Source organism: Quercus suber, unplaced genomic scaffold, assembly GCF_002906115.3.
Source record: "Quercus suber isolate HL8 unplaced genomic scaffold, Cork oak 2.0 scaffold_224, whole genome shotgun sequence".
Classification (NCBI taxonomy): domain Eukaryota; kingdom Viridiplantae; phylum Streptophyta; class Magnoliopsida; order Fagales; family Fagaceae; genus Quercus; species Quercus suber.
The window spans coordinates 202,334-218,784 of NW_027069682.1; the positions used below are offsets into that span (position 1 = coordinate 202,334).

Consider the following 16,451-nt stretch of genomic DNA (forward strand, 5'->3'; position numbering starts at 1 on the left):
ATACTTTTCATGGACAAAATGGGTTTTTGCCTTTTTCGGGCAAATTATATAGCATTATGCCCCATTTCCCAAACTAATTAGGAAAATACTCCTCTTTTAAAACTTGATTTTGATAAATTGAGTAAAACCTTATAGTGGCGTTTTTAAGAAGCCTATAGTGATGTTTTAAGACCTATAGTGACGTTTTTTAACTCGACTTCAATAAAATCGAGTTATAGGTAAAAAAAAAAAGGTCACTATAAGTCGATTTCATTGCCTATAACTCAATTTCATTGAAGTCGAGTTAAAAAATGTCACTATAGATTCTTAAAATGTCACTATAAGCTCTTTAAAAACGCCACTATAGGGCCTAACTCGATTTATCAAAAATTGAGTTTTAAAAAAGGAGCATTTCTCTAATCAGTTTGGGAAGGGGGCATAATGCTATATAATTTGCCCGAAAAGGGTAAAGGGTAATTTTGTCCTACTTTTCATTTACATGTTAGCAAGTCATCGATGGTGCATAATCCCATTATTTATGTTAGAATTCTTTTTAATGAATAATATATATATATATATATATATATAAATCTTGGGTTACCAAAAATTTGATTAAAATTTAAATACTAAGGAAATAAAATAATTTATTGTTGAATACAAATAAATAATAAAAATTAGATAACTCATTAAAACTTGTGATTAAGTGTAAGGTTAAATGAATTGAATTATTAAAACATTTGCATAGGTAGAAGGTTAAATGAATAATGCCTACACCAAAAACTGATTGATGTCTTGATCTGATGATAAAGAGCTATCATCAGGAGTGGACGCTATAGGTTCAAACTCTCTCAAAAATAATAATGCCTATTTTCCTTTTAAATAAGATTGACATGTGACACTAATTAAACGATAAGGTGGAAGGTTAAATGAAAGAATTATCAAAGAATACATTACATAGTAGAACCTCATATACACTTAGATTAGGCTAGAATATGATTTCTATCTTGAACCAAAAAAAAATCATCAAAACATATGCTTATGTAGACAATTAAATGAATTAGTTGATTACAATAATTGCTTAAATGAATGAGAAGTGCTACGTTCACACCATTTTCATAATAAATTATAGACGAATAGTTGTTATTGATTCTAATTTAAACCTACCATTGAAATTCATTTTTTTGCCCACTAATAAGTAATAACAATCCGTAACAACTTGTCACTTATGATTTGTTGTAAAAGTATTGTGAAAATGTTGTAGATATAACATTTCTATAAATGAATAGCATATAAGGTATTGTATCTAAAGTTTATCCAAAAGATAAGGTGGAAAGCTAAATGAAAGAATTCCTTAAAAAATATGCAACATGCAGAAACCTCACACATTAGGTTCCTATTTATATACATATACATATACATATATATGCTTATCATATAACATATTTCCTTATATTTCTACTTATTCCCCACTAACCACTAAAAGATAGCAAAGTTAATTAATATTGAAATTATAATAATTTTTGAAAAATATATAAAAGTTATAATATTTTAAAAGATAAAAAAATTTCCAATTGAGGGCAATTTGCAATAGCATAGACTGCATAGTGTACATGGTTAGAAGGAAAAATGAAAAATTATGAATTATTAGTTTTGTAAAAATAATTTAAGAGTATTAGTCATATTTAGAAATAAATAGACGTTTTTTATATTTTTTCCTTTATTTAGATTTGTTGTGACACAATGACAACTGTATGCATGAATTAAAAGTAAATTCTTATACAAATGGTTATTAATAAAACGGTTCATATTTTATTGTTTATATATATATATATATATATGTATGTATATATAATTTTTTTTAATCGCTTAATGACACTAGAATGCCATGCATCACAATTCACAAGTCTCAGGGGCCTAAAATCTGACCATTAAGAAATGTTGAGGAAAACAAGGGAGAAAAAAAGACAATGAATAAAAAGAAATCACATAATACCAAGTTCATTTTTTAAATCAATATATTTTTTTTCATGTAATTTAATTATTTGGTAATTAAGAGTATAATAAAATGAAGTTCTCTTTTTTCATATTCGTCGAGTGATTGGCGGGATCCAAATCTATGAACGTGGATTTCCCTTTCTGTATTTTTTTTCAGCTTACGTAATATGTGATATTGTAAGTTGTCAAGCCACGTGACTTGGCATGTTCCATCTCACACGCCTAGCTACTGGTGTCCTCGTTAAGCAAACCAACCCATCCTACAATTCATAAGACGTTTTGAACGCACCGTGTGCCAAATAAGTCAAGTTTTTGGAAACCATTTTTTTTTTTTTCTTCTCACGAAAAATCAAAATCACACGTTTCTATATTTATACCAAATACCAAAATAAAACAAACATAAACTAAAACAAAAATCAAAGCCATTGAAATCTCACTCCATAGACTTCTTCGCTCCTAGCAACAGCATACCTCTTCTTCTGTTTCTCCTCCTCCTCCTCCTCATCCTTCAAACTCGCACGTAATCGTAACAAACAAAATTATAAAACACACATTCCCAATATTCTCTCATCACTTCAAAGTTTCAAACTTTTTAACTTCTTATTAATCTCCCATGGCCAAAGCCACAACACAAACACAAACGCAAACGCAAAAACCAAACCCCACAAACTCCATGAACAAGCCCCCAAAGCCAAAGCTAGTCTGCTTTTCATTTGCAGCTTATGCCAAGACCCTCATCGACCACCTCAAGTCTTCGGACATTCCCATCATTGACGGCCTCTCCAACTCAGAATTCACCTCCATCGAAACCACTTTCGGCTTCTCTTTCCCTCCGGACCTCCGTTCAATACTCCGTGAAGGTGTCCCAGTTGGTCCTGGTTTTCCAAATTGGCGATCCTATTCTCCCCAACAGCTTCATGTCCTTCTCAACTTGCCTACCTTGGGTCTCCTCAAACAAGTCTCTCAAAGAAAGTTTTGGTCACACTCTTGGGGGGCTCGGCCTGATGACACTGACGAAGCCTTAGCTTTAGCCAAGCAGAGTTTAAACAAAGCCCCAGTTCTTGTACCTATATACCGCAATTTTTACATTCCTTCGAGGCCCAACATAGCTGGAAATCCCGTGTTTTATGTAAATGGTAGAGATGTTCATGTGTCTAGTTTTGATGTTTCTGGGTTCTTCCAAGAAGCTGAATTCTTAAACGTTCCGAGGACTTCGAGGATTAGAGCTCCCGCGTGGACAGCAACCACCGCACGGAGGATTGAGTTCTGGACCGACGCGGCGGCGCGTGCGGACACGCGGTGGTGGAGTGGGGACTTAGGGTTACGGACGTGTTTGGAGGAAGCGTTTTGGAGGTTGAGAAATGGAGGGTGGAAAGAAGGGGAGGTTAGGGAGATGATGATGATGATGAACGGTGGTGATGGTGATGATGAGGAGAGGAAAGGTGGGCCCGGTTTGGGGAGATGTAAAGAGAGTGTGAAGTGGCACGTGCAAGTGCTGTCTATGAAGTTGTTGCGTGCGGGATGGAGTAGGGAAGATGTGGTGTACTCGCTTGATCTTGTAGATGAGAGTGGGCTTCTAGAGGAGCATTCTTTTTTGGACTTTCAAGTTCAACAAAAACCAAAAAGTTGTTCTGAGGTGAATGATGATCGTCAAAGGCTTACTATAAAGCAGTTATTGCAGGTGCATACTTTTGAGTCTTGAGGCTGTGATTGCAACAATTTTGGTTAGACATTGATGGTGAATATTTTTTTCTTTTAAGTTGATTATAGTTATACATCATATACATTTCATTTATTAACAATTAATTTATTGTATATAATTTACTTGGAGAAAGAAGATTGAAACTGGGTTAGAAAAAAAAAAAAAAAAAAAAAAAAAATTTGGGGGGGGGTCAAAGTTGCGTAGATGATTGTTTGGAACTTTGGACGCAATTGATGCAAGGAGTTGTTTTCAGTTTTCAATCTTTGATGAAAATTTAAGAGTGACCACATGAGGTATCATGTTTAGGCCATTAATTATTGGGTTGACCCTGAATTGATGGACGGCTATGATTATAGAATGAGAGGTAACTGTCTACTGGAAATAAGTTGTGTGTTTCATCGTTCTAAAATTTTTTGTTAGTTTGGTTTTTATTTTACCATTTTCCTTCCTTTTGCCACTTAGAAGAAAGTTCCATTCTAACAAACTTATCACTAAAATAGATGTTGCCATTGGGTCTTATTTTTCACTCAGCCAACAACAACTGTTTCCCACTTGGAGCATTCACATTCAAAAATGTCATTCTGTCTTATTTTACTATCTCAAAAAATTACTTTATCAGTTATACAATACCATTTTACAATACACCCAGCATCTCAACTTTTATTTTTACTTACAATATATTAAAATAATATAAATTACAACATAAAATAATAATAAAAAAATCTCTCTCTCTTCTCTCTTCTCTCTTCATCTCTATTCTTCATCTCTCTGTTTTTCTTTCTTTCTCATCCACCCACCACCAACCCAAACCCAAAACAACCACCCAACAATACACACCGGACCCACGAATCACGCTAGAAAAATTTTGCAACCATCGCAATAAAATCTCATCAATAAAACCTAAACAAAAAAACTAGCAATAAAATCTTAGCAATAAACCCCAAACAAAAAAAAAAACCAGCAACCATAAAAATTCAAAGATAAAAAAACCCAAACACCACAAATTCAGCCACCCATGGCCTTTGACGGCCTGGACTTTGAGCCCGTGCTTCTTAGCCATCTCAAGTGACTCAGCATACCCACCCCAATTGTACGATCCAGACGCCTCTCTCTCCACCAATCCCCACCACACGTCCATCATGATCCCTTCCACTCCTGCACTCTTCAGTGCCTACAAATTTGTGTTCATTGCTTTCCTCCTATTCACCATGTTGTTCATTGTCATGCTATCCAATGGCATCATTTTGAAGAGATTGGCTTGTGTCGCTCCGAGCATCAGCAATCTACATGGACTCAATGGCGGCAAAGGACTGAAATCCACGATATTTGGTTTTTGGACCTTGCATCGGAGACTTGACACCGGAGATTTCCACACAAACGCTGCACTCACCATCGCAATTGTCTCGGCTGAGTTCGTATTACCTGTTTCCAGCGGAGTTAGAGTTCTGGCGAGAGCTTCGATCTGGTGCGTGATGCTCAATGCCATTTAGTATCTGAGAAAGCGTGATAGAGAAGAGGGAGAAAGAGAGGAAACTAGAAAGTGAGTGAGAGACAGAGAAAGACAAAGACAGAAGCAAGAATAAAATATTAATATCACTTTTGGCATATTACTATAGTACCATCATACATTTACGATGGTACTATAGCACTATGCCAAAAAAATTTACAATTTTTCATGTTTCCACTTCCGGATGATGAGACAAATTAGGCCTTAATGCTAAAATATACTTATATTTGGTATTTGGCAGCCCAGCTACGAATGCTCTTGTACAACAACAACAAAACAAAACCAAAAAAAGGAAAAAGAAGAAGCTGTTTTCCCCAATTTACGTGGCAGAATGTGGTATGTTCCACCGTTCTAGAAAAACTTCTACCTTTTCTCATTACTTACAACTAGTTACATCATTTTGGATAGCTGGACAATGTGGAACTTGTAAGTTGTAATGAATGAATTAATGAAAATGAGGATTGAGTAGGACATTATCCAATCCTATTCCGGGAAAAGAAAAGCATTTACAATCACAAAACGTGACAAAGAAAATACATGAATAAGAGGTAAAATTGATTGGGTGCGTTCTCAAATCTCAATCATATCCAACTGGCCTTATCTGGAATTCAAAACGACAAAGGGTTTCTTAGTAAGTCACGAAATGAGCGAAATCCAACTAAAGGACAAATATTTCTGTTAGCGCCTCTCTTTCTTAGGAAAGAAGTAATTTATATTCTTAAGAAGAACGAATAGAATATGTATTCACATGTGGAATTGGAGCATAGGAGTATGAAAAGACAATCAATAAAGTGTATTCACATTCTGTTCTTCGTACCATCTTTTCAGCCAAATCATAAACAGTTATATACAAAAATTGTTCTACATGTGGCTGGCTACAAGTTTTCATTTTTTTTTAAATGCTACATTTTTTTGGGGGGTAGAAAAACAAGATTCATTAACTAATTAGCAGCAACAACGAGTTGTTCACACTCTCTCTCTAAACCAAGGGGAAGTTGGTGGTCATGGGGTTTTCATTGCATGGGTTGTTGCTTGCTTTGCAGGGCCTAGGTATGGGCCGTCACTAGGTGTTTCGGTTGTTGCCTTGGGTGCCACAGTGGTCAGTTTGGCAGTAGGTGGCTGATTGGTGTTATCCACTTATCTGTGGTCCTTAAAGGCGTCTTAATGATCAATTTGGCGGTCAAAATGGGTTTTTACTACTTTTTTACAAACCTTCTAGCAAAATATTCTCTTTTGAAATTATTTAGGGAAATACTCCTATTTTGAAATTCAATTTTCTAAAAATTGAGTTTCAAATGTAAAACTCGATTTTTGAACAATTGAGTTATAGTGAACGTGAACTTAGAGAAAGTTTTTTTTTTTTTCTTCTAGAACTCGGGTTCCCTGAACTTGAGTTCTTTGTATAGAACACAAGTTCCAGGATTTTTTTTTTTTTTTTAATATTCAGTTCTGTATAACTCAATTGTCCAAAAATTAAGTTTTAAATTGAAACTCGATTTTTAGAAAAATCGAGTTTTAAAACAGGAGCATTTTCTTAAATAGTTTTAGATATGGGGCTTTTGTTGGAAAGTTTTGATGAAAGGGATAAATGCTCATTTTGGCCTTGATTTGGTAGTGGGGTACCTTAGGAGTGATACCATCGATGGGCGATCCCACTTCCTATCCCAATTCTTTACAAGTTTCTCAATTTGTCGTTAAAATAGAAAATGTGACTTTTTTCATTTCAAAATTTGGCCAACCTTTATAAAACCAGATGTGTGAATACTCTAGAAATTGCATTATGTAATTTTTTTTTGTATGAAAAAAGTGGATAACATGATTCTCTTGCTTAAAATTGCGGGAGACGAAAGTACATTGACTTGCTTATATGTTTCCATAGCACATCATTAGCAGTCTGATTAGTTGTTCAAGCCAAAAGTAATTTGTACAAAGTAAGCCAAAAGTAATTTGTACACTTTATGCTTTGTCCAAATTACTTTTGTCCTCTAAAAATTTGAACCACCGAATAAGCAAGGCCTATTTCGAGAAAAATAAAGAGGATCCTAATGCACTGTATTTTATGTCTTTCCCATCATACTCATGAAAGATCCATAGATTTTGGAATGAAAGATGGTTAATATATATATATATATATGTGTGTGTGTGTTGGATTCAAGTTACACTTAATGGAAATTTAAACAATGTTTACACCATCTAATATTTTTTAATTAGATGTACATTTTCATAAATTTATCGTTGGATTACATGACCTTCGTATATTCTTCATACTTACAAAATTTAAAAATGATCAAATATCAATAACTATGTTATCAATCAATTTTTTAAATTCAAGTTTTTGTAATTTAAAATAATGCATAAAATATGAATTATAGATCAAATGGTAAATTACATCCGATTGGCATGAAAATTGGTATGCATGTTAAGAACATATAGAATATGCAAATCAACAGTTGGATTTTCAAAATAGGAAATCAAGAACAAATTATTGGATGATGTAATATTGTTTAGAGTTACATTAGGTGTAATTGCCTAATTGGAGCTTAAAGATGACAACAAAGGACAATATTGTGATGCGAGTTGGCATCTTTTGAGGAGCTAGACATGGGGTTGGTTCTAATATTATGTTAGAAATTCCTAAAACCATAGTACCTAGGGGCGAAGCCAAGGGTTTTGAGGAGGACTCCCCCCCACCCAATTTATTTTCTACAGTTTTATGTCTTTTGGTTAATATACTCTTTTATATGCCAAATTTCAAAAGATAAGTGTAGGGATAAAGGGCCCAAAAGTATATATATTAGACCTTGGGCCTTGGCCGAGGACATTAAGTAGTCCGAGGACATATAAACAGTATTGAAGATGTAAGACTTAGAACCCCATGAGTAAGGTACAAATGAGAGGGTTGGGGAAGGTAAGCCGAGGAGGAATATACCCTAGGCTAAACGAGGCAAAGACCAAAATGCGTCTCCTCTCATCCAGGGTGATGTTCCAAGAAGTTCTATTGATAAGGACATGCATTATGAACGCACAGGAGGGATGAGAGTTAAGAAATATCTAAGAGAAAGCTGCAACCACCTCATTGAATGCTCTATATCTAACTCTCTGACCGCATTAATGAGGATGTGATATCTAAATAGTGCTTTTCAGCCTTACAACTACCTCCAAAAATTTCAAGAGGGTGCTAATGGGACAAGGATCAACACAAACAATCTACTGTCCACATGGAGGGCAAGGATAAGAAGGGAGAAATAGTATAAATTAGAAGGAAAGCCCTAAGAGAAAGGGATCGAAAAATTAAGAAAGAAGTATTGTAGCAACTAAAACTATATTTGTAACCAACTTCAAGTAATATATACAAGAATTGATCTCCTCAGACTGTGCCGAGTATAATTTTCCTTAGATAAATCCAGTCCATTTTTGCTTTATTGTCTTCTAGATTCACTATAATTGTTACCCAACTCATTATAGCCTAGTTTTCCAACTCACTCTCTACAAATTTATTGTATTGAGCTTATTGGGCCTAGATTCACTTCCTTTTTGGGCTTAGGACTTAAACTGTGTCCTTACAATAAGAATAATAAAAGCAAATATATAATTTTTAAAATTTTATTTAAGGTTTAAAAATTTTAAAAGAAAGAAAAAAGTTTTTTTTTTTTTTTTCGTCTTGAAAATTAACCTCTCTTTTGTTATATAATAAATGCTACTTTAAAAAAAAATGTGAAGTGCTCAAATTTTTTATAATAAATTCCATAGTTTTCAAGTTATACTTTAAAGTTTTGTTGCACAATTGATTACTGTAAAGGCATATTTTGGATCTTAAACCCAAAAGGTAAAAGGATCTAGACCCAAAGAGCCCAATACAATGAATTTGTAGAGAATGAGCTGAAAACTAGATTTCAATGACTGAGACAACACTCATGATGGATTAAAGATGATAAGAAAACAAAGACTAGCAAGTTTTATGTAAAGAAATTCCTCCTTGGCAAAGTCCGAGGAGCGCAATTCTTGAATATATTTCTTATAGACTTTATTACAATTACAGTTCTTAGTGCTATAGTGTTGCCTTAGTCATTGAAACCTAGTTTTCAGCACTCTCTCTACAAATTCATTGTATTGGGCTTTTTAGGCTTAGATCCTTTTACCTTTTGGGCCCAGGATCCAAAATCTGCCTTTACAATTACTATATTTTTTAAATTGTTATAATTTAATCATTTTATCAGTTAAACAAAAGTTGACTTACATTTGAGGTTTATCTAATGCAAAAATTATTACATGAAAATTATAAAGTGAAGTACGATTTATTCACAAATAAACACTATATAATGGATATGCTATTTTTTTAACATTATGAATCATATGTTATGATACTGTTACTATTAAAATGAGTGGCATTTTATTATTTAGATTGGTTTTAAGAAATAATATTATATTATACGTGTGTGTGTTTACAAATGTCTATTTCTGTATGTTTGTGATTACTAAGTGTATGAAATATATGTAGGTGTGGGGCCAGAAAATCGGGTAGCCTTGGCCCACTCCAAGCCAGGCCCAAATGGCCCACGCCGAGGGTGCATGATTGGTCCGAGGATGACCCTGTCCTCGGGCGTCTGAGACCTCGGAAAAGCACGAGGACCACCCTACCAAAGGACTCCTGGAACATCCGAGGAGGAGAGGGCCTAGTGCCACGCGTTGGCAACAGAAGTACGCAGAAAGGGCAAGCCCTGGGCGAACTGTCACCTCGACATTGAATACGCTCACCTAACCCTCCTGGCCACATTAATGGGGATGTAACCCCTTGACAGAGCGGCATCGATCAGGGTGAGCCACCTGAGCACGGATATGGTCTCTGATGGAACAGACGGTCAGAAGGGAGGCCAATAGATGATCAACAGGAGGAGGAAGAGAGGGATATATAAGAAATGTGAGCAAAATGTAATGGTGGGTGGAAGGGGGGAGAAAGAAAAAGGAAAAACCTCCTCGGCCATGGGCCGAGGAGGTTCCTCTAGTTGTAAACTAGTCTTAGTACCTTTCAATAAAAGAAAAGAGTTCATGCTTCGTGAACGCCGGCCAGCGCCTAAACCTTCGATCCACTCTCTACAAATTCATTGTTCTGGGTTCATTGGGCCTTTAACTCATATCCTTTGGGCTTGGGCAACAAAAACTGACCCTACAATTGGCGCTGTCTGTGGGAAGGATTAGTGCGCTGGCCGGCGCAACAGGCGATCGTTCTAAGTAATCGTTCTACAGAAGATTGGTGGTGATGCAAAAAAGAAAAAAAAGAAAAAAAAAGAACTACCAAACAGACGTTGCAGAAAGATAAAAGTTCAAAGCAGAAGATCCAACAGAAAAAAAAAAAAAAAAAAAAAAAATTTTTTTTTTTTTTTTTTTTTTTTTTTTTTTTTTTTTTTTTTTTTTTTTAATATTCAGTTCTGTATAACTCAATTGTCCAAAAATGGAGTTTTAAATTGAAACTCAATTTTTAGAAAAATCAAGTTTCAAAACAGGGGCATTTTCCTAAATAGTTTTAGATATGCGGCTTTTGTTGGAAAGTTTTGATGAAAGGGGTAAACTTAGGAGTGATACCATTGATGGCCAATCCCGCTTCCTATCCCAACTTTTCACAAGTTTCTCAATTATGTAGCTCATATCAAAGTTATCATAAAATGATTTACTGCTAGGTGTTAGTAGAAAGGGAAAAAATGATTATTTAGAATATTTTATTAAATGTAGTATAAAATGAAGAGTAGGATATAGGTGTATTGCAAAAGTGTATCGTTAAAATAGAAAATGTGACTTTTTCATTTCAAAATTTGGCTAACCTTTATAAAACCAGATGTGTGAATACTCTAGAAATTGCATTATGTAATTTTTTTTTTTGGATGAAAAAAGTGGATAACATGATTCTCTTGCTTAAAATTGCGGGAGACGAAAGTACATTGACTTGCTTATATGTTTCCATAGCACATCATTAGCAGTCTGATTAGTTGTTCAAGCCAAAAGTAATTTGTACACTTTATACTTTGTACAAATTACTTTTGTCCTCTAAAAATTTGAACCACGAAATAAGCAAGGCCTATTTCGAGAAAAATAAAGAGGATCCTAATGCACTGTATTTTATGTCTTTCCCCTCAAACTCAAAGTAAAAGCTTGAAAGATCCATAGATTTTGGAATGAAAGATGGTTAATATATATATATATATATGGGTTGGGTTCAAGTTACACTTAATGGAACTCTAAACAATGTTTACACCATCTAATATTTTTTAATTAGATGTACATTTTCATAAATTCATCGTTGGATTACATGACCTTCATATATTCTTCATGTTTACAAAATTTAAAGATGATCAAATATCAATAACTATGTCATCAATCAATTTTTTAAATTCAAGTTTTTGTAATTTAAAATAATGCATAAAATATGGATTATAGATCAAATGGTAAATTACATCCGATTGGTATGAAAATTGGTATGCATATTAAGAATATATAGAATATGCAAATCAATAGTTGGATTTTCAAAATAGGAAATCAAGAACAAATTATTATTGGGTGATGTAATATTGTTTAGAGTTACATTAAGTGTAATTGGAACTTAAAAATGACAACAAAGGACAATATTGTGATGCTAGTTGGCATCTTTTGAGGAGCTAGACATGGGGTTGGTTCTAATATTACGTTAGAAATTCCTAAAACCATAGTACCTAGGGGCGAAGCCAAGGGTTTTGAGGAGGACTCCCCCCCACCCAATTTATTTTCTACAATTTTATGTCTTTTGGTTACTATACTCTTTTATATGCCAAATTTCAAAAGATAAGTGTAGGGATAAAGGGCCCAAAAGTGTATATATTAGACCTTGGGCCTTGGCCGAGGACGTTAAGTAGTCCGAGGACATATAAACAGTATTGAAGATGTAAGACTTAGAGCCCCATGAGTAAGGTACAAATGAGAGGGTTGGGGAAGGTAGGCCGAGGAGGAATTTACCCTAGGCTAAACGAGGCAAAGACCAAAATGCGTGTCCTATCATCCAGGGTGATGTTCCAAGAAGTTCTATTGATAAGGACATGCATTATGAATGTACATGAGGGATGAGAGATAAGAAATATCTAAGAGAAAGCTGCAACCACCACATTGAATGCTTTGTATCTAACTCTTTGACCGCATTAACGAGGATGTGATATCTGAATAGTGCTTTTCAGCCTTACAACTATCTCCAAAAATTTCAAGAGGGTGCAGATGGGACAAAGATTAACATAAACAAGCTACTATCCACATGGAGGGCAAGGATGAGAAGGGAGAAATAGTATAAATTAGAAGGAAAGCCCTAAGAGAGAGGGATCAAAAAATTAAGAAAGAAGTATTGTAGCAACTAAAACTATATTTGTAACCAACTTCAAGTAATATATACAAGAATTGATCTCCTCAGACTGTGCTGAGTATAATTTTCCTTAGATAAATCCAGTCCATTTTTGCTTTATTGTCTTCTAGATCCACTATAATTGTTACCCAACTCATTATAGCCTAGTTTTCCAACTTACTCTTTACAAATTTATTTTATTGAGCTCATTGGGCCTAGATCCACTTCCTTTTTGGGCTTATGACTCAAACTGTGTCCTTACAATAAGAATAATAAAAGAAAATATATAATTTTTAAAATTTTATTTAAGGTTTAAAAATTTTAAAAGAAAGAAAAAAGAAAAGAAAAGAAGCAAAATTTTTAATTGGAGAGAAAACAATATAGATAAATGCTACTTTAAAAAAAAATGTGAAGAGCTCAAATTTTTTATAATAAATTCCATAGTTTTCAAGTTATACTTTAAAGTTTTGTTGCACAATTGATTACTGTAAAGTCATATTTTGGATCCTAAGCTCAAAAGGTAAAAAGATCTAGGCCCAAAGAGCCCAATACAATGAATTTGTAGAGAATGAGCTGAAAACTAGGTTTCAATGACTGAGACAACATTCATGATGGATTAAAGATGATAAGAAAACAAAGACTAGCAAGTTTTATGTAAAGAAATTCCTGCTTGGCAAAGTCCGAGGAGAGTAGTTCTTGAATATATTTCTTATAGACTTGATTACAATTACAGTTCTTAGTACTATAGTGTTGTCTCAGTCATTGAAACCTAGTTTTTAGCACACTTTTTACAAATTCATTGTATTGGTTTCTTTAGGTCTAGATCCTTTTACCTTTTGGGCCTAGGATCCAAAATCTGCCTTTACAATTACTATATTTTCTAAATTGTTATAATTTAATCATTTTATCAGTTAAACAAAAGTTGACTTAAATTTGAGGTTTATCTAATGCAAAAATTATTACATGAAAATTATAAGTGAAGTACGATTTATTCACAAATAAACACTATATAATGTATATGCTATTTTTTTAACATTAAGATACTGTTACTATTAAAATGAGTGGCATTTTATTGTTTAGATTGGTTTTAAGAAATAATATTATATTATACGTGTGTGTGTTTACAAATGTCTATTTCTGTATGTTTGTGATTACTGAGTGTATGAAAATATATGTAGGATAGTCATAAACTTTGCTCCTTCTAAGGTCAAATCTTGGCCCCGCCGTTAATGTTACCTAAGAACCATGATACATGCGTGGTTTTGTAGAAGCTGTGGTAAACTATAACATATTACAAAATATTAATTTTCATATTAATAGTATAGAGCTTATTTCTAATACTTCCCTTACACATGCCTGTCAAGTGAATTGCGGGAAAAAAATTCGTTATCACCCACTAGTAGAAATTAATATAGAATGTTAATTCTTACTTTAATTCATAATCCTCAAAGTCTAATCTTCTTTGTTGGTCTAGAACAAAAAATTAAATCATTTAATATTTTTTTAAATAAAAATGTTTAAGTTCTCAGGAGTCAAGACAATTGTCCTTAATTTTTACTCAAATATAACTAATAAAAAGGAGGATATTGATTTTTCCTAGACAATAATAGCTGAGTTCATCAGATGGTCTCTGGCTTCTAGTTGAGACATGGTCTCTTCTCTTGTGCTTGGTCTTCGACTAAGACAAACACAACAGAAGCGAAAGTACTGAGGTCAAAGAGGCGCGGTCTTCAATTTAATTTAATTTAATTTAAATTTTTTTAATGAAAAAACTGTGACCTATAAACTTTGTCATTGCATATCTTTTACGCTTTAATACAAGTTGCAAGATATGCCATCAAGGAATATGCAAGTTGCAAGCTAAACAAATGGACTGCTTATTCCCTTGTCGACATACATGAGAGATTTGGAGTTTGGACTCTTCTAACATCCAAAGAGGAGAAAAAGTACTAGAGGTCAAGGAGTGCGGTTCCTTGCACCATCTTGTCGGTCTGTCTTGTTTGGTCGGTTGATATGTAGGGTAAGGGTTCAATAAATCAAACTTAACCACAGAAACAGTTTTTGGCTATTTATCAACCTTATAACATGACAATGTTTGAAAGATGCACGTAGTACAAGTTTCTATTTTTGTTTGTATCTGTTAGGGGGGGGGGGGGGGGGGGGGGGGTAAGGCCGAAGATGTCGAAATCCTTCTCCCCGCCCGAGGATGCGTGCAGTAAGATTTTGAGGGGCTATTGTGGGGCCAGAAAATTGGGTAGCCTTGGCCCATTCTAAGCCAGGCCCAAGTGGCCCACGCCGAGGGTGCATGATGGGTCCGAGGATGACCCTGTCCTCGGGCGTCTGAGACCTCGGAAAAGCACGAGGACCACCCTACTAAAGGACTCCTGGAACATCCGAGGAGGAGAGGGCCCAGTGCCACGCGTTGGCAACAGAAGTACGTAGAAGGGGCAAGTCCTGGGCGAATTGTCACCTCGGCATTGAATACGCTCACCTAACCCTCCTGGCCGCATTAATGGGGATGTAATCCCTTGACAGAGCGGCATCGATTAGGGTGAGTCACCTGAGCACGGATATGACCTCTGATGGGACGGACGGTCAGAAGGGAGGCCAATAGATGATCAACAGGAGGAGGAAGAGAGGGATATATAATAAATGTGAGCAAAATGTAATGGTGGGTGGAAGGGGGGAGAAAGAAAAAGGAAAAACCTCCTCGGCCATGGGCTGATGAGCATCCCCCAGTTGTAAACTAGTCTTAGTACCTTTCAATAAAAGAAAAGAGTTCATGCTTCGTGAACGCCGGCCAGTGCCTAAACCTTTGATCCACTCTCTACAAATTCATTGTTCTGGGTTCGTTGGGCCTTTAACCCATATCTTTTGGACTTGGGCAACAAAAACTGACCCTACAGTAGGGTAGTCATAAACGTTGCTCATTCTAAGGTTAAATCTTGACTCCGCCATTAATGTTACCTTAGAACCATGATACATGCGTGGTTTTGTAAAAGCTGTGGTAACCTATAACATATTACAAAATATTAATTTTCATATTAATAGTATAGAGCTTATTTCTAATCCTTCCCTTACACATGCCTGTCAAGTGAATTGCGGGAAAAAAAATTCGTTATCACCCACTAGTAGAAATTAATATAGAATGTTAATTCTTACTTTAATTCATAATACTCAAAGTCTAATCTTCTTTGTTGGTCTAGAACAAAAAATTAAATCATTTAATATTTTTTTAAATAAAAATGTTTAAGTTCTCAGGAGTCAAGACAATTGTCCTTAATTTTTACTCAAATATAACTAATAAAAAGGAGGATATTGATTTTTCCTATACAATAATAGCTGAGTTCATCAGATGGTCTCTGGCTTCTAGTTGAGACATGGTCTCTTCTCTTGTGCTTGGTCTTCGACTAAGACAAACACAACAGAAGCGAAAGTACTGAGGTCAAAGAGGCGCGGTCTTCAATTTAATTTAATTTAATTTAAATTTTTTTAATGAAAAAACTGTGACCTATAAACTTTGTCATTGCATATCTTTTACGCTTTAATACAAGTTGCAAGATATGCCATCAAGGAATATGCAAGTTGCAAGCTAAACAAATGGACTGCTTATTCCCTTGTCGACATACATGAGAGATTTGGAGTTTGGACTCTTCTAACATCCAAAGAGGAGAAAAAGTACTAGAGGTCAAGGAGTGCGGTTCCTTGCACCATCTTGTCGGTCTGTCTTGTTTGGTCGGTTGATATGTAGGGTAAGGGTTCAATAAATCAAACTTAACCACAGAAACAGTTTTTGGCTATTTATCAACCTTATAACATGACAATGTTTGAAAGATGCACGTAGTACAAGTTTCTATTTTTGTTTGTATCTGTTTTTTCTAAGCTTTTGTTTTTGTTTTTGTTTTTTGTTTTTT

General features: G+C 34.7%; 1 protein-coding gene across 1 annotated transcript; it reads left to right on the forward strand.

The window, feature by feature from the left end:
* Positions 1-2,359: 2,359 nt before the first annotated feature.
* On the forward strand, positions 2,360-3,776 carry LOC112029830 (uncharacterized). Its single transcript, XM_024062508.2, has one exon. The coding sequence runs from the start codon at positions 2,588-2,590 to the stop codon at positions 3,674-3,676; it is 1,089 nt and encodes a 362-aa protein (XP_023918276.2). The 5' UTR covers positions 2,360-2,587; the 3' UTR covers positions 3,677-3,776.
* Positions 3,777-16,451: the final 12,675 nt, after the last annotated feature.

Coding starts and splice junctions, on each gene's coding strand:
- LOC112029830 (XM_024062508.2), top strand. CDS start 2,588: ATGGCCAAAGCCACAACACAAACACAAACGCAAACGCAAAAACCAAAC.